Source organism: Telmatherina bonti (genome assembly GCF_933228915.1).
Source record: "Telmatherina bonti genome assembly, chromosome: 21".
NCBI lineage: Eukaryota > Metazoa > Chordata > Actinopteri > Atheriniformes > Telmatherinidae > Telmatherina > Telmatherina bonti.
The window spans coordinates 17,136,739-17,160,490 of NC_136630.1; the positions used below are offsets into that span (position 1 = coordinate 17,136,739).

General features: G+C 39.7%; 2 protein-coding genes across 4 annotated transcripts; one reads left to right on the forward strand and one right to left on the reverse strand.

The window, feature by feature from the left end:
- Positions 1–29: 29 nt before the first annotated feature.
- Positions 30–14,336, forward strand: LOC306771730 (ataxin-2-like protein). 2 transcript variants are annotated; one of them, XM_079261018.1, is made up of 24 exons: positions 30–225; positions 617–726; positions 1,493–1,532; positions 1,896–1,952; positions 2,419–2,490; positions 2,676–2,835; positions 3,931–4,052; positions 4,214–4,305; positions 5,089–5,337; positions 6,292–6,737; positions 6,810–6,896; positions 7,001–7,114; positions 7,372–7,452; positions 7,637–7,698; positions 8,438–8,778; positions 8,887–8,956; positions 9,154–9,288; positions 9,508–9,571; positions 9,777–9,958; positions 10,159–10,297; positions 10,641–10,750; positions 13,136–13,315; positions 13,457–13,625; positions 13,700–14,336. In XM_079261018.1, the coding sequence occupies exons 2-24, from the start codon at positions 674–676 to the stop codon at positions 13,747–13,749; spliced, it is 3,075 nt and encodes a 1,024-aa protein (XP_079117144.1). In that variant the 5' UTR covers positions 30–225; positions 617–673; the 3' UTR covers positions 13,750–14,336. The 2 variants fall into 2 exon arrangements, with proteins under 2 accessions (XP_079117144.1, XP_079117143.1); XM_079261017.1 differs by having other exon boundaries at positions 30–726.
- Positions 14,337–14,420: 84 nt separating this feature from the next.
- adprh (ADP-ribosylarginine hydrolase) lies at positions 14,421–21,340 on the reverse strand. Of its 2 annotated transcripts, XM_079261021.1 has the most exons (9): positions 20,964–21,340; positions 20,474–20,588; positions 20,208–20,316; positions 19,798–19,896; positions 19,618–19,723; positions 17,943–18,209; positions 17,388–17,602; positions 14,875–15,055; positions 14,421–14,691 (listed from the first exon to the last, which is right to left on the reverse strand). In XM_079261021.1, exons 1-8 carry the CDS (start codon positions 20,969–20,971, stop codon positions 14,907–14,909), a joined length of 1,068 nt encoding a protein of 355 aa, XP_079117147.1. In that variant the 5' UTR covers positions 20,972–21,340; the 3' UTR covers positions 14,421–14,691; positions 14,875–14,906. The 2 variants fall into 2 exon arrangements, with proteins under 2 accessions (XP_079117147.1, XP_079117146.1); XM_079261020.1 differs by having other exon boundaries at positions 14,472–15,055.
- Between the last annotated feature and the right edge of the window lie 2,412 nt (positions 21,341–23,752).

Consider the following 23,752-nt stretch of genomic DNA (forward strand, 5'->3'; position numbering starts at 1 on the left):
ACCCGGTTTCTACTCAGCCGCGCGCGGATTGAGTCAAGCGAGACTACCGAAAGGTGGTGTTGACCGACCGCAGCAGGTTTTCAGTAAGAAACCTGAAACTTTCAACCTTCTAAGGGAACTGACAATAAGTCAAAGTCCTTAGTTTTTAACGGAGGAGTCAGCGGCGCCAGAGTTAAGGAGACAAGACAAGGGAGGAGAGTAAATCCCGGAGGGAAAGCGCCCGAAGTGAGCTTGAGGATCAAAGCTAATGCTAAGTTAGCCAGCTAATGCTAAATCATCACACGGAAACTAGTGTCCTTTCATCAGTTACTTATTTTGACGTAACATATTGGATTAAAAGTAGATAGTCTGGGGAAATCTGTCAAGTTGTACGAGATATTTAATTTAATTATCGAGGGGTTTGTGTTAACATTTTAGGCCACAAGCGACTGGTTTACATTTGCTACAGTAGCCGGTCTTTTTGAGGTTATACCGGTTCTGCGCTCAGTAGGACTGTTCGTATTGCTGAAGGTAGTTGTCTTGTAAAGCAGTTTGACTTCTGGAGGTTTTAGTTTTAATAACTTAGCTAACAGTTGGTACTGTCTAAGCCTTGTGCTTCGCAATGCTGAAACAACAGCAGCAACCCGGCTCAGGCGGGAGAAAGGCGTCTAACGGAACATCGGCCCCCGGCGGTATGTCTTCCCCAGTCAGCGGCATCAACAGTGGCAGCAGGACACCGGCTGGAAGGTAAGCAAATGGGTGTCTTGTTGTTAGGACAGTCCGGGGATTACACGGTGCCTGAAAGGCCTACCGGTTAGAGCACTATACTCCAAGTGGGCGTGTCTCGGGGATAGGGTATTCGTTAAAACCAATGAGATCGACTTATTTTTGATTGACAACGCGTGTAGACCAATGAGAGTGATCTATTTGTACTTAGCCTCATCAACGAGGCGGGTCTAACTGGTGAAAAGCAAGAAGCAGCAAATCAGTATTGGGGTGATACGAAGTTTTTCTGGCGTCAGGAATGTATAAAGACAAATGCTAACAAATGTTATTTATCAGTGTTTTCTTGTAAACAAAAGTTTGAAAAAAAAGAAATTTTAAGCGATACTGCAGAGATTTATGAGCCGCACGATGTGTTGACTTTATTTTGACATGACCGTAGACGTTTGTCTTTGTGGCTTCGCCTTTGTTTTGGAAATCTCAGCTAGTAGCGATAAAAATGAGCATATATGAATTTATTATAAACATATTGACCTGGATGTATTTATAATTTGCTTGAAAGAATAAAGCTCACAACCGATATAATAATCCTAAAGAGATCGGTTTGGTTATCTTTCAGTTTTGCTGGTAATAAGCGGCAGGTGGAAACTTAGAGCTCTAAGGAAAGCTTTTCATAGACTCTTTGCTTTGTGTGTGTGTGTGTGTGTGTGTGTGTGTGTGTGTCATGACATTGACGTGACAGGCTTTGAAAACAAATTGTTCTCGGGTTAAATGGTCAAATTTCTTACAGGAATCGAACTTCTTCAAAGCCGACATTCCAGTCATCTCCTGTGAGTATCCCTTTACAGAAGAAATGCAGCAAATAAAATGGCTTTCAAGACATATATTAACGACTATAAATGGAAAATCCTTGTGATATTTTTGAAGATTAATTTTAAGATGATCAGCAGGTTGAACATGAAGTCAGTAAAATGTTTAATTATAAATACGCCTGCTGAATAAAAGAGGTATTCAGAAGTTTTTTCAATGCAGTGTGTGCTTTTACATGAAGGATAAACTTTTCCTAACAACTTTGTTACTTAGCAAACCTTGTTTTTGCTGCTGTTGTTGTTGAACTTTCTGTGCAACTGTGTTTTTCTACATGTGTCCATGAAACTTTGTCTTAATGTGTGTATGTATTTTCCTTTGTATAGGTGTTTGAGGGTGTGTACAACAATGCCAGAATGCTTCATTTCCTCACAGCTGTGGTGGTGAGTCATGTGTCCCGTTGTCGGTATTCCTTCTAGACCATGATAGTTCCAGAAAAACTGCTTGCCTCAGCCCTTTTCCAAATATTATGTATTCAGAGTTGTTACGTTACATATTTTATCCTACTGGTAATGGTTGCTTTTTATGTCAAAGGTAACTTTTAAAAAGTAGAGTTTATATAAACATGACACTAATTAAACAAAACAGTTATCTACAGTAACTTACTATTGAAAAATCAAATCAAAGGACAATGTAGAGTTCAGTGTCCTCAACATGTCCTCAACACGTTGACCTGTAAAGCTTAGGATCAAACTTACAAAGTCTATATAGGGTACCGCTGCCCCACCCTGTAGCAGACTTGCTCCAGATATGAAACGAAGTCACAGTTTTGGATCTAATTTATTCAGAAAACAATTTGTTGCTTTGCTGGTCAAATAAATTAATGTATTTTTCTTTTCTATCTTTCAGGGGTCTACTTGTGACATAAGAGTAAAGAATGGGAATGTGTTTGAAGGCATATTCAAAACTCTCAGTTCCCGGGTAAGACACATATACTGATTACAGACATGGACATCTTTCTGTCAGTTTTTTAACATACTGTAAATAACTGTGTAACACTAAGCTCAGGTGAATTTAGAATATGATCTGAATTTAGTTGCTTAAAACCTGCCATGCAGGTTCACATAGTCATCAAATTCTAGTTATTCCTGATGTCTGTTCCTTAGTGTGAGCTGGCTGTGGATGCTGTACACAAGCGTAATGAGGAAGGGAACTCGCCATCAGCTCCGCCAAGAAGAGAGGAAATTACAGACACCATGATATTCAGTCCTTCAGATCTGGTGACAATGATCTGCAGAGATGTTGACCTCAACTATGCCACCAGAGGTATGAATATGGATACATTCCTCAAATGCTTGCAGTGCATGAGGACAGAAAGTTCCTCTTGATTTACAGCATTAGGTTGTTTCTATGTTTAGAGAATCACTTATTCATTGCTAATAATTTTTCAAACGCTCTAAAGGAAGATGTACATAATGATCTTTTAAGCGCTTGAGCAGTCAGCAGGATTTTCTCTCTTATGCCAGGCGGACACTGTGCCATTTTAGAAATCTGACTGTCGGGGAAATGCTCCCACTGCACGACCGGGTTTGTCCCTGTACTCTGTTTGAACCTACGACATGTGTACTCATACTGTACGACTCTTGTCAGCCACGATTATTGACAACCACAACTACTTGTCGGCGTCAGTCGGTGTGTGACGGCACGACGTGCTCGAGTGTGAACAACGAAAAACAAAGGTTCCTAGTTCCTATGACAACAAGATGGCGAGCAGGCAGCAAGTTGTTGCAGTTGTGTGCGCTGTCTTGCGGCTGAAACGAAAAAAAAAAAAAAAAGAAAACCTTGTGTTCTCTCCATAGCTCTACTAATCTCTCTTCTAAAGGCTGTGTCCACCGCACACATCTGAAGTTGGGGTTGCCTGTCATTTAAAGCTCCACCGGTGTCTTCTGCGCAGGTGCGCACGTAGAATCGTGACGTAACACCACTCACACTGTACGAGTGACGGCGAAAATTTCTGACATGCCAGAAGTTTGATCGGGAGGTCGCAGCATCATCGTTAGAACGTAGCAGCAATTAATCCTTCCTCGTGAGTGTTCTCACACTGTACGCCTCACGACCTCCCGACCGGACATCCCGATGCTACGATGTTTCCACGATGACGCAGTGTGGTCTGCGACAGCAAAATCATGATGAAATCGCCTCGAAATCACACAGTGTCCACCCAGCATTAAGTGTTACCGATGCTTGACTGGTATGAGTTTTCCCCTCATTATTGGAGGCATGTATAATTTGAAGTCTTTCCTTTTCTACAGAATGATTTAAAGAAGGCTGCAGTCGGGCTCATGTGCAGTCTAAAAGCAGATCTTGAAATAATTTGGGGTCTTTTCTTAAAGGTATGACTATCTCTGTTTTTGACTATAGACACCTTTACGGACACAGCCATCACCTCTAGTCGCATCAATGGAGAACATAAGGAGAAGGTTTTACAGAGGTGGGAGGGAGGAGACAGCAATGGAGAGAGTTATGATCTGGACAACGATGCAGTAAGTTCAGTACTTTTAAATAGGTAGAGAAAATCGACCATGAAATGACACAAAATGTTTTATTTGCACACAGCCTTTTCTTTAACGCTTGTCCTCCATTATGCTTTTTTGCATTGATGACTAATCTCTGAAATAATTAACCCTTATGTTTATTTCCTCAGTCTAATGGCTGGGATGCTAATGAGATGTTCCGTTTCAATGAAGTGAAATATGGAGTCACATCAACATACGATTCCAGCCTCTCCATGTATACGTAAGTTGCCATGATTTACTCTGTAGAGAAGTTACCAAGAAACTTTTAGAAGTCAGAATTTCTAATAGCAGTGTCATATAATTTATGTCACAAAATTCTGTGATAGAAATTATCCAGTTGTAAATCCCCCTTTTTTATTTAATGTTTTTAACTTTTCCTTTGTGGATTTTTATGGGATAGAAAATATACATAGAGTGGGTGACTGTAAGAGGTCAAAAGGCTTATAGAATGACAGAATACAGAGGTTTGTACTATTTAGTGTATTTTATTAAAATGTTGTTTGATCAGAACATTTTGCTGTTATAGCTGTAATTAAAACTAAAAAAGCAGGACCTGTAGAGGATATTATGGTTTACTCTTAAAATTATATATATATTTTAAATATGTACATACAAAACATAAAAAAACTGTTTTTTAGTGTAGCCATCTTTTTCACCTTAACCCTTTAGAGGGCACTCAACAAACTACCTTGAAATTTGAAATTTTAACCTAAAATTGTCCTGGTATGTACCAAGACCTCCATTCTGTTACGTCAACAAACAAAATAGTTTCATCCTGAATATGAAAGAAAAGGAAGTCATCAAAAATAGTCACTTGCCACATAAAGGGTTAAAGTGTTTACATTTTTAACTGTATGACATAAACTAGCACACACACAAAGATGCATCTAAATGTATTGGGGGGTGTTTTTAGGTTAATCATTTGAAGAAAAAAAAAAAAGAAGTAAAAAAATTTAATTTTTTTGCATTCTCTTCCTGATAAATTTTCTCTCCTGTCTTGTAGTGTTCCACTGGAAAGAGGGAACTCTGAGGTGTATCGGCAGAGGGAGGCGCGTGCGGCACGCCTGGCTAGTGAGATTGAATCAAGCCCCCAGTATCGCCATCGTGTAAACCTTGAAAATGAAGAGGGCAAAAGTGAGGAGGATAAGTTCAGCGCTGTCGTCAGGGAAGGCAATGATCGTGAAAGGGGTCGGGAAAGCCCCCGTGACAGAGAGCGGGAAAGAGGCAGAGACAGTCCAGGAGCCAGCACCAGGTGAGTGTAGCTGCACACATGGGAATAGTGTCGGTCAGTAAAAAGATTCTGTTTGCAACTTTTCTGGCCACCAGTGATTAAGAATCATTTAATTGCGATCTGAAAAATGTAAAAGGCTGTAAATATCAAGATTTAAGTATGTTTACTTGTAAAAGCTACACAAATAAATTGGTTTGAACAGTTTCATCTAGATGTGGATAGTTTTGGTGTTCGAATTGAAATGGAGTTTTAAAACAGATGTTACAGTTTTTGTCGTGTCTTTTCTCAACATTATGGCTTTATCAACATATTCTGAACTTTGAACAAGTGCTAGCAGAAGAGTTGAATGTTAAAGCTCTGTCATAAGCTTCCAAATTAGAGGTTACAGAACAGTTTAATAGCTCGCCAGTGTTTCAGTCTTGTTGTTTAAAAATGATTCAAGTACCTAGACTCCATTTGTTTAGGCTGATCGTGGGATGACGCAAACAGCTTCAGGCAGCTGCAAAATGTAAATAACACAAAATTGTGTGAACTACTAAATTAGTGTTAAAACTGGTGCTGTTTTATGACTTATTTCAACTCCATATTCAATCAACTTCAGCTTTATTTGTATAACTCCACTTCACAACAATGTCATCTCAGTGCACTTTACACTAAGGGATAACTAGAATAACCCTAACCATAAGATTTATTAAAAAAAAAGAAAAAAAGAGAGAGATCCTAACCTTAAGGGTAGAAAGGGTCTCTGCCTCCCAAACTGGTTTAGCTTCCCATCATACTTAGACACACTGAGAGCCCCAAATAAACTTGCAGTCTGAGAGCGAAGTGCTCACTTTGGAATATATGGAACTATGAGATCTTTAATATACAATGGAGGTTTGTCATGGAGAGCTTTATATGTTCGGAGAAGAATTTTATATTTTTGTAAAAGTGATTTTATTAAAACACGTTTCATGGGTTTTGTCTTTTTTTCAGAGAGGGCAAGTACATTCCACTACCTCAGCGTCAGAGGGAGATGAACCGAGAACGAGCTGAAAGAGGGCCTGGTGGGCCTGTATCGCACAGTCGTCTAAGTGGGGGTTACCGCTCCACCCCTCCATCCTCTTCTTCCTCCTCCCCCAGACCCCCACTGCCTTCAGCTTCTGGAAATCAGCCTGGAGCCTCCCCTTCAGAAAGGAGTAGCCCTCTGTCAGGTCGGGGTGGCTCCTTTGGTTCCCATCACCCACAAGGAAGCCCTAGCCCAGGCTCGGGTCCTGCAAGTCCCTACACACCTGCTTCTCCTGGTGGACAAGCGCCCACCCCTGCGTCTGCCTCTGCTGCCACATCCCCAGCCAGCCCCCCTACTCCACAAGGACATGCAGTGCCTCATTCCCACTCCCTCCCACACTCGCTGTCTGACACTGGCAGATCTGTTAATGGAGGTAAGAGTTGTGCAATGTTCAAGCTGTTTTGTCACCTGTACCTGTTGCTAAGGCCAGTTGTTTGTCTTTCAGTCTCTGCTCGAACATCTCCTAAAGCCCAAAGACCACCACAATCAAGCAGAACAAACCGCACTCAAAACTCGCACCCTCAATCCACAGGTATTATCTGTAGCCAGATCACTCGGTATCAGTGTCTAGTTTTTCTTTTATTTTATTGATAAAACTTGCATAATCACTCATTTAAATCTTTTATGTCCTTGCAGCTACGCGTTCCCCTAAATCAGGCTCTTCTCAGGATAAGCCTTATCTGGACACTTCATCTGTCTCCTTGCCTGTCCAGAAGACTTCTGGCCCTGCCCCTCTCTTCCCTGTAGATGGTACTGTCTTTCATCTTACCTTCTGTTTTTTACATTTGTTGATGAGACTGTAATTGTTTTTACCTTGTCATGATTACTCTAGAGGAAAGAATTGTTGATTTGTATGAAAAGATTTTCCATCTTTGACATTATTATCTATGAATGTCTTTCACTAAGGAATTGTTGCAGATGGTTAGAATCAAACTGCATCAAAGACTGGGATTTTGATGAATGAATAATGCTCCAAAAAATGTATTTTCTATTTGTCCTCTTTACAGTGAATGAGATTCTTGGTGCTGCTGCAAAAGAACGTTCTGCAGAGAGTCCGAGTAGCACAGAGGATAACAAGAGCAACAAAGGTCTGTCATGAAAGTCTTTATTCTGGTATAGGTTAAATCCTTGTATGTATGACTATAAAAGAATAAAATCAAACCACCATCTGCTTGTGCAGAGTTAGAGGCTTTTGACATTCCTGCCATGCTTACTTGGTTATTTCATTGTAATAATTGTTTTTTTTTTTCTTTCTTCTATTTCCACTATTAGCTCCCTCAGTTCAGCAGAGGTCGCAGATTGAAGAGCTGAGGAAATTTGGCAAAGAATTCAGGGTAAGAGTTCAGCTTTCTTTTAGTGGTCCAAAATAAGAAAATCTTGGCCTGTCAGGAAGCAATGACATTGGCAGGGATTTGTCTTTACTTAACTTCTTCATTACCACTGGATGCTGATAAAATGTACTACTGGATTGCCGGCAATTCAATAGTAATGAAGAGGTTAAGTAAACATCTGATAACAGTGTTACTCTCATCAATATTCTTCACTTGGCACTTAGTTGTAAGAATTTTTTTTATCTAAATTTTTTTGTGTCCATTGATTACTCTGGACGTGTGGTAATTACACAAAGTACCTCCCACTTGTTCAACAGCTGAAGTAAATAAATAGTGTTGTGACATTTAAAACATTTCTGTCTTTTGTGTGTTATCTGGTCTGTGATAACGCACTGTCCTAAAGCAAATTGTCCTAAATGGCTCAAGATACTCAGAAACAAATATTGTTTTTCAGTATCTACAATAACTAAATGATGCCTAAAGTGCCAGTAAACCAGCTATCACTCCTCAGTCACGGTATTCTCTAAATTTAACTTACAAGAAGGGGAGCTTCCTAATAATAGTGTCTGTGTTAAAAATGACTGTGAGTAAAATGTGCAGTTTTCAGTTTTATTGGAAAGAAATGGCAATCAGTATTATTGAATACTGAAATTCAACTTAGTTTATTTATCCCCCATTTTTAATGTTGTTACTGTTAACTCTGAAGTCTGTAATTTTCACTGTCACAACCTCTGTTTTGTAGCTCCAGCCAAGTGGAGGCAGCTCTAGCTCACCGACTTCTCCAGCAGCAGCAACCCCTCCGACAGTGGGCGAGGCTGCCCAGTCCAGTGCAGCCAAGTCCACGCCGTCAGATTCAGAGCCCAAACCCCTGCCTCCAGCTTCCAGTCCTTCTCAGCCTCAACCTCAGCCCTCACCAGCTCCCACTGAGGATGCAAACAAGGATGCTGCAACCACACCAAGTCCTGTAGCAACTGCAGCACCGCTTTCAGACAGGCAATCACCAGCCACCCCTCAGCCAGCTAGGACACCAGGAAGTGAAGATGCCAGGTCGGAGACAACAGAGCGGACAGAAGGCGTAGCAGAGTGAGTTTTCAAAGAGGATATATATTTCTCCTTGTAAACAAAATTGGATTTTTCTCACATATCATCATTATTATTTATCAATGTAACAATTCTTTCTCTATCCTTTAGTCAAGTGAAGAAATCAACATTAAACCCAAATGCAAAAGAGTTTAATCCAATCAAACCTCAAATGCCCATGGTAAGCCAGTTTATTCCCACTGAATCCTCTAAAGGTTTGAAGTAAAAACAAATATCGTGAAGTTTCAGTATTGCAGCAGGAAACACGTTTGAACTTTATTGACACAAAGGAAAACATGTTTATTACATGAATATCAGCACGTAGGAATCTCCTTTCTTAAGGGCGAGATTTATTGACCTCCTGTTGCTATCACACAGACAAAGCCCAACACCGCGCCCACCCCACCTCGGCCAACCCCTCCAAGCCCGGTGGTGCTGCAGCACCCTGGTGGACAAGGACAGCTCTTCAATCCTCCCTACCTCTCCTTCGTCTCACAGATCCACCCTGTGCAGGTATGCAAACTAAACCCAAAAATCATCATATTCTTCCAGGAAATGTGAAAGTTGTTTTTTTTTTTTTTTTTGTGCATAAATATTGGAAAAGGATTGACTGATGAATGTTAAATTGATGTTGATCAATCAAATAGGACTGTTTCTTAAGTTCTTATTTAGTAAATTTTATTATATAGAAAATGTTCTGCTTGAGCTGACCTGTTAATCCCTTTTTTTCAGCCCCAGCCGATGTACCAGTACACCATGTCCCCAGTCAGCCAAGGGAAATACCCCAGGACCAAAGGTAACTGCAGGCTGTTTTTTGTTTTCCTTTCTACTAATTCACATTTTGACTTAAAACAAAGAATCCGTGCACATTGCTGTCTGTGCATAACACCAGAACAACAATTAAAAAGCTAAATTAATTTTAAAGCCAGCAAATTATGACAAAAATAAGGCGGCTTGTCTTTTAGTTTTCTGTGGTCTTAATGATTCCTTCCTCTCTCCAGGCTCAGTAGTGGCTTCTCGCTCTGATCATGGTACTTCAGCAGCACCCATGTTGCAAGCTGCAGCATCAGCGGCTGGGGCTCCTCTGGTTGCATCTCCTTATCCTCAGTCCTACCTTCAGTACAACCCACAGCAGTATGGCCAGCAGCAAGTTATTCCGGCCATGACTCCATATCCAGGACAGGTAGCGCATCTGAGCTGGAACACTGTTACGCTACCTTGAAATTGTTTGCATATTTAAAGTTGTAAATAAAATCATTTGTCGGTTTTGCTTTACTTTTTTTTTTTTTTCTATAAGCTTATTTCCAAACAGATGTCACTCACATATTGATAGAAGGCTAATATGTTAAATGGCTCATTTCTCCCATTTCTCCTCCTCCACAGCCAATGTACCCCATGCTGCAGGGTGGAGCCAGAATGATAGGTCAAGGTGCTGGTCCTCATCCACAAGCCCTTGGACCAGGTGGCCCTCAATTTCAAACACAGGGAGATGGATCTCAGGGGCCACAGCAAGGCATCTATGGTAAGTGATGATGGATCCTAAAGTCAAAATAAATACAATGAGTGGGAAGTCCAAAAATACATCATTATAACCTGAAACAACATAGGTTTGGATTTTCAAACATGGAGGTGATGCATATTTCATGTCAATATTTTTAAGATGCACAAACTATTACAAATTTTAAAATAAATGATAAACATGATGGAAAGGTCTGAAATCCCTAGAAAAAAGTAACCTGCAGTTTCATTTAAAGGAAACCTTCAAAATCTTAAATAATAACAGCTAGAAATGAACTACCGGTACTTAACAACAAGCTTTTCAGTTCCAAGTAAATTCTTTTTCCAATTCAATCTTTTCTTTGTAGCTCCGCAGTCATTCTCTCATCACACGGGCGCAGTTCATCAACCTCAGCCCTCCAGTACCCCAACAGGCAACCAACCTCCACCACAGCATGCTGCACCCAGCCCTGGACAGGTAACATAACCCCAGAGTACACCTGGACTACAATCTGATCTGTAAAGTGTTGCTTAATATAAGATCACACTAAACAATCTCACTTTAACATTTTATATATTTATTATTTAAAAAAAAAAAAAAAAGTTAGGAAAGGCTGTCAAAGGTAATGCGTTATTAATGCATTAACTCGGCAGAAATGAACACAGAATGGGTCTTTGTAGCTTTAAAGATCTGAAAGTTGCTTCTCTGGATAAATCTCTGTTAGTTTTTTTTTTTTTTTAACTACTTTTGAAGCTTTTAAAATGGAACTATTATGTGCATTTCAGGCTAATTTATTTTTATTTCTGAGCCCAGAAGGGCTGGGATTGATCGAGTTACTGTCTCAAATCGCTTTATCTACTTCAGACCGACCCTCTCCGTAGGCTGTCAGATCAGCCTGTGGGCAAAACGAGTGGATTGAGACTCTTCCGCATTAAGCCCTGCCTCCTGCCACTGCACTACATCGGGAGCGCGCACCGCAACTGCTTTCGCCATCATTGTAACGTCTCATAAACAGAAGGATTAGACTAATATGAACTCAATAAAAAAAACAAAATACAATGTCAACACATACCATACAGCCCTACATGTTGGAACCTGAATCAGACCCTGAAAACGAAGTGGAAAACAGCAACCCACAGCAACGAATGCAGCAGGATGTCTCTCTTTGGTAAACTCACCAGCCATCGTTGGAAATAACTTTATCCCACGTTTTCCACCTGCCTGATGTATTTGTACATGCCCTTGTTAACCAGTAGAAGGTAACCAATCACCAAACCTTATTCTCCGGGACGTCACAAGGATTTCCAAGTAGAAAAAACTCTCTAAAACGACGCATTTTTCGTTGCCATGGAAACCGAACGGAGAGAGTGCTGGAACTCAAACTCAAACATGTGTTTAGATGATAAAAAACAGTGCCGTTCACATGTCTGATGAGGATTCAACACTGTAACACTGTAGAAAGCTCAGAAAACTCCAAATACCATAATAGCACCCCTTTGTTACCACTCAACATGTGTTGCGTCTCAAATAGCAGCTGCTGCACTGTGCAGATCATCAGTGAACCGGCCTCTGATGACAGTCTGTGATGGACAGTTTCTGTTAAGACTGGCTGTGTTAAATAATCTGTGCACAGGAGTTGTGTTGTCACGGGACTCGGTACGACGGTACCAAGTCAGAACCAGTATTATGGCTCTGTCGTAGGTACCTGTATTTTTATATACCGGAGGTACCGGAAGGTGTTTGTCTGCCAGTTGAACCAGCTATGTAGAAAAAACTAAATAACTTAAGCAACATGTGATGGCTTGCCACGAAGTCTGGTCACTGTTCATCGCTGAACAATTTTCCATAACTTAATCTGACGAAAAAACACGCTGGACAGAAAAGTGATTTAATAAATGTCCTGATGAAACTTCTTATTCAGCGTTGCTGCAAATATGCTTAAAGTTCAGATTTCCGATAATGTGTTGATGTTAAAAAACCTAGAAAGAATAGTAAATCTTTTTTTATTTTTTTTGCCGTAATATAACTTATAAATGTATACAGTGATGTTAAATTCAGCCGGTTCAGCTGAATGAGCGGTTTGCACAGCGTTCACAATTTAACACTACAGCAAGACAAATACTGTGATTTTTTTTCCTTGATGGAGAGCATGTGATTCACCTCCTGGCAGAGTTTAGAAGGTTATTTGTGTCGGATTTTCAGATGGTAGGTCATTTTTCCCGATGCGTGCTCTGTACGTAGTGCTAGCAAAGGAGCACGCTTATTTTAAAAATGTCTTGATAATTCTACACGCAGAAACCTTTCAGCAGCTGATCCGGATAAACCGAAGAAGCTAAAAATGGTGCTAGAGCCCTGCAAAATATTCAATCCTGTTTAAATGTTTGTTTCTTAATGAAGATGATGTCAGGCGTGCTATGCCCGTGAGTGTCTGCAAAAGGGTTTTGTGTGCATGTATGGTAAATTTAGAGATAAAAACAAAATCCGTGATTAATATGAGATTAATTAAATCAAGATATGAGATTAATTGCGATTAAAAATTTTAATTGATTGACGGCACTATGTATATATAATTTTTTGAGGGCAAAATATCTGTGTTGTACTCACTGTACAGAATGATAAATTGTATGCAGTTATTGGAAATATGATCAACTAAAGCTTACATTTTATATTTGGAAAAACATCCCCAGAATTTGTTCAGAGTAGAATAATCTGATATTTTCCTCTGATAAATTTAGGCATTATCCAACAAGTATCTTTAAAGTAAAGAAAAATGTAGTTTGAACAAAAGTTTTGGTCGCTTTCACAATTCAGCATCTCTTGTAAGACACAGCTATAGTTTGACAGACTGATCTCTTCTTCCAGAACGCCCAGTCAGGCCCACAGGCTCAGTCCTTGTACCATTCAGGTCCCTTGTCAGCACCAACACCACCTAACATGCCTCCAGGCCACACATCTCCACAGGGCTCTTATCCCATTCAGGGCTACAGCATCCACAGCCACCAGGGAATCCCATCAACATACCCCCTGGGGCAGATAGCACAGGTATGGCTCTTATTGTTGCTGTCTTGGCATAAATACAGTATTTTTAATCAGACTGTGTTGATGTATGGAGGCACTGAATGCAACTGTAGTCATTTTAACTTTGCCTTTATCTGTGTGTATTTTTTTGTTTTACCCCACCAGGCCCACGTACAGGGACCTATGTCAGGTCCTCACCACTCAGGGAGCCACGGTCAGCCCCAGTTAGTAATGTTGCCACCTCCTCAGCAGGGTCCTGGTGGTGTGCACCAGCACCCACAGCATGGACCTCAGCAAGGAGCACACCAGCACTTTTACATAGGACCCCCACAAGGTATGACCTGCACAAAGCTGAATCTGACACTTGTTTTAAATGTAGGTTTACAGTTTTTGTTTTCCTTTCCACAGCAATGCAAGTACAAACACATCCAGCTTCATTCCATCCGGCTGGAAACTAAATCCCTCTGCCTCATGATCTCCCGAACTGTTCCTCCTGCCTGCTGCACATTGGGCCCAGGAAGAAAACAAACTGAAATCATTCAGAGGAGAAATGCGAGGAAAATTCTCCCAGCACCTTACTGTTCTGCTGTAATATTGTTCATCAGTACAACACCGTTTCAGCCCCAGACGAGGAGGACCTTTTAATGATAATGATGAAGATGAGAGGACAGCAGCAGCGTCCAAACCACTCCTGCTGCTGAGCTTTTCCCTCCAACTTCTTCCCATTTCTTTTCACACGAGGCACCTTGCTGGGAAAACCAGTGGGAGAGTGAAAAACAGATGGAGAAACAGCAGCAGGCTTTTTCCACAAATGTGTTTTAAGCCTTGTGAGGTTTCCCAAGAACCATGAAACAAACGGGAAACTCGGGACTATTACGGGATTCTCATGAGGACAGCTTGAAGGGAGGGGGTTGTGAAAAGGAGAGGGGTTTTTTTTGTTTTTTTTTTAGCAAATAATTTTTAACTCCAACTAGTAGTTAAACCACCCCTTTCCCTCCCATCGCTCCTGTAGGAAATTTAATTAATAAAAATGGACAAGAAAAAAAGGAGAAAAAAAAAAGACCAAAAAATAAAGTTTAACTCAATTACAAAGATTTGTTCATTAAATTTATTGTATTAATAATCGTGCATGTCTTGCAATTAGTAAGTATTCCTGCTCTGCATGAGTTATGAGACAGAAATGTCCTTTTTCATTAGGCTTCTGCAAGAACACTTCAGTTAAAACTGACTGCTCTTCGCCACCATCAGGTTTGACAAAATGAAGTAATTGCCTCCTTGGGGACATTTTATATCTCTCACACTCATTAGCTTGGGTTCATTCTGCTTGTTGGTTTGAAACATTCACTAGGGGGACCCCTCGGCACACCAGCCTGACTGCCATCGTCATGAGGCACGCTGTCCTGAAATGGCAGGAATGACTCTTTAGGTTAGTGGGACAGTGTTTCTCCTTCAGGCAAAAATGACGACACATTTCATTTCGTGGCTCAATGACAGATCAATGTACTACTGAGCATGTTTGCTAGTTCTACATCAGTAGGACAGACTGGCCTAGTTTCCATTCACTACAGCATATTGGAACACACCAAGTCAGGGCTGCAGGTTTGTCACTTTTTAATCAGTGTGACAGGGTGAAGAGCTGCTCGGCGCAGCACTCCAGTCGGTCACGGTACTCCAGGTTGCTATAGTTGCCTTCAGGGACCCCCGTGGTGCCATGGAGGAGACCCCAGCAGCAGCAGGCGATCACAGCAGTGCTGTCACTGTCACCTGGAAGACATTGTAGAGAGAAACAGCTGGTGTGCTGCATGTCTTGATGTAAAATACACTGTGTCATAATGACTAAAGCTCATGTGAGTGAAAGGGTGTGACTTCAGGTTTTGCAGATGAGCACAGGCTTTTATGACTTTTTTAAGATACTCTTAACATGCTTTAAATGCAAAAACTGTATGATACATTTTCTTTATATACCTGCTAAGCAAGTCAATTAGTCAAATCATACAGGTTGAAGGAACAGCATTACACTATCCTGCAGGCTGTACTTCTGATTGAATCAAGGTTGTCTGGCCTATGTGACGACAAATAAGCTATCGGTAACAAAATATTCAACTCATTTAAAGTTAACGTCTGTTAGCGTCTGCAGATGTTATCCTGCAAAAGGAAAAACGAAGCTGCTCATTTTTGTTCTGAATGCAGCAGCATCAGCGTGAATCTGTCTACACAGGCCTCATGGTTCTATTCAGGGTAAATAAAGTTGATACAACCTGCATCTACTACTACCGGCCTGCGGCCAAAGCATGGCATTTATCAACTTGTGCTTTTGTGTAGAAAAATGTGTAAATTTAAGCACATTTTTCAATGCATATTCACAAAAGCTAATGGTAATACAAAGGAACTGCAATATTTCTGCAGGGGTCACAGTGATGTCAGCATGGTATTACTTGGTTGATACAATTAAAAAAATAAATTTAAAAAAAGTAGCTTAATTGGTTCCTACACTTTAAAAAAAAAAAAAAAAAAAAAAAGACCTGATTTGACGGTACCTGTCCATCACTGAGCCGCTTTACACCATCTGTGCTGGATGAGTCTTTTCTCCACACCAAACCACATTCATTTCTCATGAATCATTCAAAACCAATGAAAGGGAAATGCCATAATGATGCTGGGAATGTGTGTAAAACTGACATCACACCAAGTCTCGTTCATCTCAAACATTTATTTTGCATTACTTTGATATCAGATGATTTAATCATTTCTCCTTTCAGAGATCCCTCCATGACCCCAAATTATTTACTGCTCATTTCTGTCTGCGGCGTTTGCTTATTCATCATTAATTTTTTACGCAGCATATTGTTTTAGATTATTGTGAAATATTTATATCCTGCAAATGAGCTTCAGAGGTATTTTTTCAAATGAATTTTTACTGAGCTTTAAACAGATGATTAGTTTATCTGAAACTCAAACTGGGAAAAAATAATATTTCCATCACTGAGGAGAAACAAGCAATTTCAGTGTGACTTCTATTTTTCTATATATGGTAAAATTAGGGCATTTCTGAATGCAAATTGCCAATAATGAGCACAAGCATGGTTATTAGGAACTGGTAGGATTTATCAACAGACAGTACATACCAGTGTGCTGACACAAGTTTGATCTTGTGTAAGAATTTATAACATTTTCTATGTACAGTTGATAAATGAGGCTGCTGGAGACCAGTTTGTTTTTATCATTCCACTCAAGAGACATAAACCAGTGAGTCTTCTTGCCAGTATAAAAAGGGCTAAACTGGGTCAACGGTTACTATATCTGTTCATGTCAAGAAAGTCTTTACATTCTAATAAAGAGAAACATTGAAAACTTCATGTAATGAAAAATAGATGCCTTTTAATATCAAATACAATTTTTAGTTAAATATTAAGCATGCTTTAGCTGCATGCTTGAGCTGCATGCTTTAATGCTATGTAATATTAATGCTTCGATTTCTATTGCTTTCAATCAATATCTATGTTCAGGGTGCAAGCTGACTCACCCACAGTTAAAGTTACCCAGTTAAGTTGTTGTAAAATCTGAAGTCTATTTTAATTAGTTTAGTGAGACTTGTCACAAAGAGACAGTTTCTACAGGCTTAATTCAACGTCAGTTTATAATAAATAGGATCTATTGATTATAGGGGAGAAAACTTCACAGCTACAGGAGAGCCAGATCATCATTAAAGTAAAGCATTTGAAATTAGTAGGGTCTGCATCACCAATATGAAGATGGGTGCCTAGCATGGCGTCACACTTCTGAGATGGCAATAAATGGGGCAACAATGAAACTTTCAGCAGCTTGACTCTGCACTAACATCTGGATCATTCATTATTTGTACCATCTGCATGAACTTGACTTGTTATTTCTTTAACATTTGTCTTCATCATTGATTAAATAACCTGGGAAAATAACCTGGTTATGACAAATATTCACTCAAACACACAAAAAAATAAGTTTAATACTAAAGTATGAACAAGGCTGGGGATGGATTTTTCTAAATAGGTACATTTATGAAAGATTAATTAGGAAATACTTTCTTGAAAGCACACTTTTCTTCAACTGAACCACTGACCTCCATGGAAGCCTGCTCTGCTCATCAGTTCCTCCCAGTCTGAGCCTGCTCCCAGCAAAGCATCATATGCTATCATTGGAGCATCATGGCCGCTCCGACCTGCCCATCCATACAGACTGAAGCTCTTGTAGGCCTCATCCCTCTCAGCCGGGCCATAAGCAGAGGGCCAAATCACAGGTCCCACTCCATTGGAGAGACCCCTCGTATCCAGGTACCTGTGCACAGTTTTATTGTCTTTTAGGAGACTGTGATATCACAGATTAAAAGACTTTTTTTTTTAACCTACATTAACCTGCTGAACTCAGAGGCTGCCCAATCAAAGAGATAGGTAAGTAATCAATTACTCCATCAGTCTTATCTCTGCCACAGGCTGTGGTTTAGAATACAAATGACATCCCGCACGACACTGAGGGGCATTTTACAAAGTCGCAGCACCATCTGTTAACCTTGAAGTTTACATAGGTTACTAGAAGCTGCTGATGCTGCAAACCTAAATCGCCATGCCGTGGCCGCCACGTGACAGCTGAAAAAAAGCCCCATTTCAGCAGCTCTTACCACTGCCATTTATCACTGAAGTAGTCCCAGTCTCTCTCCGTCTCTTCCACAGCGTAGCCTCGACCCTGAACAAACATTTTTGCGATTGGACAAGCCTCGTTGATCAGGCCCAAACCCCAAGTAGTGATTGGCCTGCGCTGGATGGCATACGAGGTGAAAAGGGCCGATGCTACAGCTCCCAGGAAACCAGTGGGGTGAGGATGGGTCATTCTGCCTGTCTCCACAGCAGCACCCACCAATGACAACACCTGGTCAGGCCTTGGATACCTGGTGTTGATGAATAACAAAAGTCATCTTCAGAGTTATTCATTTTCAACAGACTATATAAAGTTTTAAGTTAACTTTTTTTTTTTTTTTAAAATCCCTACATTTGCCATTTTATACAACAGTGATGTTAATGACTCAAGAAAATGTCCAGCATTATGAAAACAGCTGGGCACCAGAAATATTTATTTCATTTCTGTTTTGCAAGTTCTAAAAAACAGTAACAAACAGTAAACACAGTTACACGCAGAGTGGCTGTCTGACATGCACCAGATAAGTTAGGAGTTATTTTGGATTCTGACCTTAACTGTGCCCTGTGGAGTTTTCCCCAGGTTTACCAAAACATATTATGCACAGTCTGTGCATGAGCTCAAACAGTTTCATCTCTGTGCATAAAGCATGTCTAAATATTTGGTTTAAATTTAGCATTGTTTTATCCACGTTTACCAGCGCACAGCTTTTTTTCCTCCTACCTGCCTTTTCGGCATAGGCGCAGAGAAAATATCTAAGAACATATCCACACACACACGCATATTATATATGTTACTCATACATATATATATATATATATATATATATATATATATATATATATATATATGTATGTATATGTAAATATTCTGTTTCCAGACCAGATTTAAAAGTTTTGCATCTTGTAGAAACTTGGACAGGTTTCTGTTTACATTAAATGTATTGCATCGTCTTAAAGAGCAATCACTGCTGGATCATGATTATCATTATGCCTTGTTCTTCATCACTGATGACATTTTTCTCAGGATGTCAGCACACACAAAAGGAAACAATTATTCATTATCTTCATTCATAGAGCTCCTCTCTAGCTTTCAAGCGGTGTCGGGTCTCTATTGACATTCATATTTTTGCCAAATGTGGAGAATATGGAAAAAAAAAACTTGAAGAGTCAAATGACTCTACATGTTGCATGAAACTTTAATAAAATTTCAGCATGAATTCTAGAGGAGTATAGAAATCTGCACTGACTGGTTTAATAAATTAAATGTTCATTCTTTTTCTGTCTGCCTGATAGCCAAGATTTGTCTTTATCCATAAAAAAAAAAAAAAAAAAATCAAATCCTCAATGTGAATAAGATGAACGGCTCTTTTAAGTATGCATATCATATTATTAGACAACAGAACTCAGTTTTCCAATAATTTCCAGGAGATGGTGTCAATTTGTAATTTTCTGTGCAATCAAACAACCTATTGAGTAAAAGTTTCAGGATGACTAGTTTCATCATTAATTTTGGTACCCTGCAGAAAAGCAATTCATACAATCTATTAACAGAATAAAAAATGAGACCAAACTCATCAAGTGCTCTGGCAACAGAGAGACGAATCAAAATTGAACACAAGACAGCTTTCACAAGTAAGCATTGTCAGGTAAATGACTCACCTAAGGCCAATGCACATGGACCTCATGGCCGCTCCACAGCCTGTGCCCTCAGGGTTATACGGCACTCTGTAGCCACCTTCCTGTCCAGGCTTGAGTTGGGAAATGCCTAAAAGAATATGTTAGTTACACCTTTAGTGTTGCAACAAGTAGAAATGACACAGTTTCATAAACAAAACTTACCCAGAATGCTGGAAGGCCCTGGTTTCCTCCCCTCCATGTCCTTCATCCCCTCCACATAACGAGCAGCCACCTCATGAAGGAGATCTTCCCCCACTTTCCCTGTGAGGGAGACGACTTGTTCAAACCGCAGGCTTTAAAAATGAATCTGATTTGTGCACATGGTTGTTTGCCTTATCACTGCAAAGGTCAAGCTGAATTTCCGCCTTTCTCTTTGCACTTGTGTTCAGCTGTAATAGAGCAGCAAATCAAGGCAAGACTGGAAATTAGATTTAACCTTTGGCTGGCGCGTTTGAAGAGGAGTGTGTGACGTGTTGTGTTCTGATGAGGTCTGATCAATCCAATCAAACTGTCATTTGAAAGAAAACAAGCAAAGAGCTGGAAGCCCAGCTTGAGAGAGATTTTGACCTCACCAGTTGCCAGTCCTTCAGCTGTTGCCAAATGCAGAACTGTGTCGTCGCTCACCGGCCAATCTGGAAGCTCAGCCTTTATGTTCTTCAGGCCACCAAGCTCCTGCAACTCCTGCAGAGCCAGAACGGACAGAGGAACATTTTGAACTAGGGGATTTTTACTAAACATTTTAAATAAAAACTGTTTGAATTGGAGGTAAACTCCTCATCTTTGACATCAATCTGGCAAATCAAAAGGTCCCACTTTGCTGTGGTAGAACCGCACTGACCTGATGAATAGCTGGTCCAGACTCATTGTACTCCCACAGCTGGTTCCTGTAGCCCAGAGCATCACCCGCACCACTCAGCAACATGGCAGCCTTATAGTGCTCCACTGTGGCTGTTCTGCTTGGATAAAGAGACTATTTGTGTAGGTTATATTCTGCTGTGTCCTTTTAAACCATAAATCATATGACTTCAGAGGAACTCTGCATCAGTTCTCTTTGGAAACATCAACTAAAGTTTAACAGCATTCCGTTAGAAAGCAAATGCATTTTGCACTAAAAAAAAAAAAAAAAAAAAAAAAAACTTTTTAAAACTGGTGTCATAAATGACCCTGGCACACGAAATGTGAGCAGATATATGAACATGTCTTTGATATTGTGTTCTGTTAGAATAAACAGCAGCATATAAGTGTGTCAGTCGTAATAAAAAGTCACTTTCCAAGTTAATTTTAAGAGTAATTTGGTAAAACCTTTAACCATACAGCTGCAGGCTCACCGGTCCATTGCAGCGCGTCGTATCCACAAACCAGTCGTCCCGAGGCGGCCACTCTCATGAGTAAACACCGGGGCTGCTAACCAAACGCCAACACGCCCCCTGCTAGCCACAAGCTACAACCAGCAGCAGGCTGCAGGGTTGTAATTAGCAGCTTGGTCCAAAGTCATATAGACAGAGAGATAGAGAGAGAAATAATGGCGACCAGCCTGGCGTCCCACCGCTTACAACCAGAGCTGCAGCAGACTTCCAGGCTAAAATAAGACCCAGCGAGCAGTAACCCAAGTTGGGACGGCTGTTCTCCAGCTGACCGGACGGGAACTTGAAACAAATGTCAAATGTTTCTGAAACAGCGCTGTAATCACTGACGACGTGCTTCTCCTGCCATTCACACACCTGCAACATGCTAAATACTGCAACAGAGGAAGGATAGATAAGAAGATAAATACGAGAGATGTTCCTCTAAATCAATTCATCATCACTGTTAGAAAAGTAATAATGCACTAAAAAAACAAAACTTTCATGTAATTTTATTAGTTTGTTTTAACCTTTTATATATACTGTAATGCTGGCGTGTTTCGTACAGGTTTGATTAAAATATATTCGTATTTAAAGGTGATCTTTCTTGAAAATAAGATAACCTAAAATAACGAGCCACCAATTTCTCCAAAGATATTTGCAGATATAATTGCACTGATAAATTTTTAGACCAAGTCGTCAACATACTAATTCTGATTGGCAAATTCCATATTCATAAGTCCAAATATAAGAACCCATCCCATTCCCCCAAATCTATATCTTTCTCGCTGAACTAAATGCTTATTTATGAAAAGCATTCTTCCACTTTTAGCATTTAATGATAAATTATCTAGTTGTTCTTCCACTTTTAGCATTTAATGATAAATTATCTAGTTGTTTAAGTAAACTAAACATATTCCTTATACCTGATAATGCAATTTAACTGCCAACTTTTGTTAGTATCTATTTATTCTCTCATTTCAATATATTTATCTTTTATTTTCATATAATCTTGTTTGTAAAATGTGTTCACGCTGACTTCATGTCATACATGTTTATACATGTTAGTACATTTTATTACTTGCAATTAAAAGAAAAAAAATGTTTAAAAAATCTCCAACACACTTTTTCATCTGCCTTACAACTACATGGTAAATAAAAAAAAATTTTTTTTTAGTTAAAGTTATATTTACTTGAAAAAAAATAAAATGGAACCTGAAAATAAGATAATGTCCTCTGTGGCACGTTTCTTTGAGGATTTTGAGGACTGGCAAACGGAGGACATGCAGATCAGTAGCTGCCGATAAGTAATGTTCCATTTAAAAAACATTTCTATAAGATCACCTGTGTGTCAGCACTTCATAAGTGTGTGAACATTTCTAAGTGCTTGTTAGAAAGATTTAAAGACATGCAGCTACTTAACTTCAAGATCTGAAACCGTGAAGATAAGAAACACTGGAGTTTTCTGTCCTGCACAACTAGTAATGCATTTGTTATTGTAGTCTGATAAATGGGTATAATAGTGTGGGGGGGGGGTCATCAGGTATACAGCACCTGTTCAACAGCATATTTATTCATGCAACACTTGTGGGGAGAAATATTCACCTTTAAATCTGAATCCTTGAAACTGGTTGGCAACTTCACACAGCCACATCAACATTCATCAGTAACTCCTGAGTACTAAAGGATATAACATGTCTGAAAACCTGTATAAGGTGCAGTACACACTGCTGCTTATAACATAGTTCACCATATTTCTGATTAACTTTTCCTAAACACACTATTTGTTGGATGAACTGTGTTTTCCATCATTGCTGCCAGAATGAAAGTAATTTTTGTTGCTGAAGGAAGATTTGACAAACAACTACTGAGTCCTAGTCTTTCCAAACTAGATCTGTTTGGATTATACAATAACCATGTGTGGAAGAGTTATAGCAAACACTATTTCTATACATCTTTGTTTTTAAAGCAAACAGTTTGAGCTGCCAATCCAAGTCTGAATACCACTACTTTAATAAGTCATGTAAAAGCATTTTTAACTAACTGACCTACAACTATTAAAGCAGTTCTTATGCTCATTTGTTATGTGAGAGTGTAGCTGCTGACCCCAGACTGTGACCTTATGACAGTATATATGTATCATCCAAGCCCACACTCACAGTTCCCAGTGTCTGCCCTATGTTTAGTCAAACATTGTCCACTGAGTAATATCAATGACATCTTTGGTTTTAGTAATATTACTTAAATTTTGAGTTAAAATTTTTTTTTTTTTAAAATTGGTACGGGCTGAATCAGGAAAAAATGTAGCTAATGTCTCATTCATATTTATGTTCTGCTTGTCCTCTTCCCATACTTACAATTCATAAATTTAGTAATATCAGCTGTCACTTTTCTAGGCGCACATTGCTAAATACCCTGATCCTGTGTTAGAAACTTTATTAACGTATGACAACATTTAATCATATGTATTAGTGCAAGTAGTGTTTAATACCACAGTAAATCCAAGGTATGTGTTTCAAAATCAAGTGAATTACTTATATAAACTTCATCTTACAAACACCACAACATAAAGAGGACGTTGTTGAATACTTCAACTAATAATGTACAGAACAGAAAAAAGCCATCATACTATAATTAAAACACTGCTGGACAGTCACGATCTGGAGCAGGCAGACCACCAGCCTGTCGAATGGCTCTTCTTTGTCCAGGTTTCTAAAACTACTGGACAGGTGCATCCAGACCAAGGTTGGCCCCGGTGGTCCTTTTGGATCACA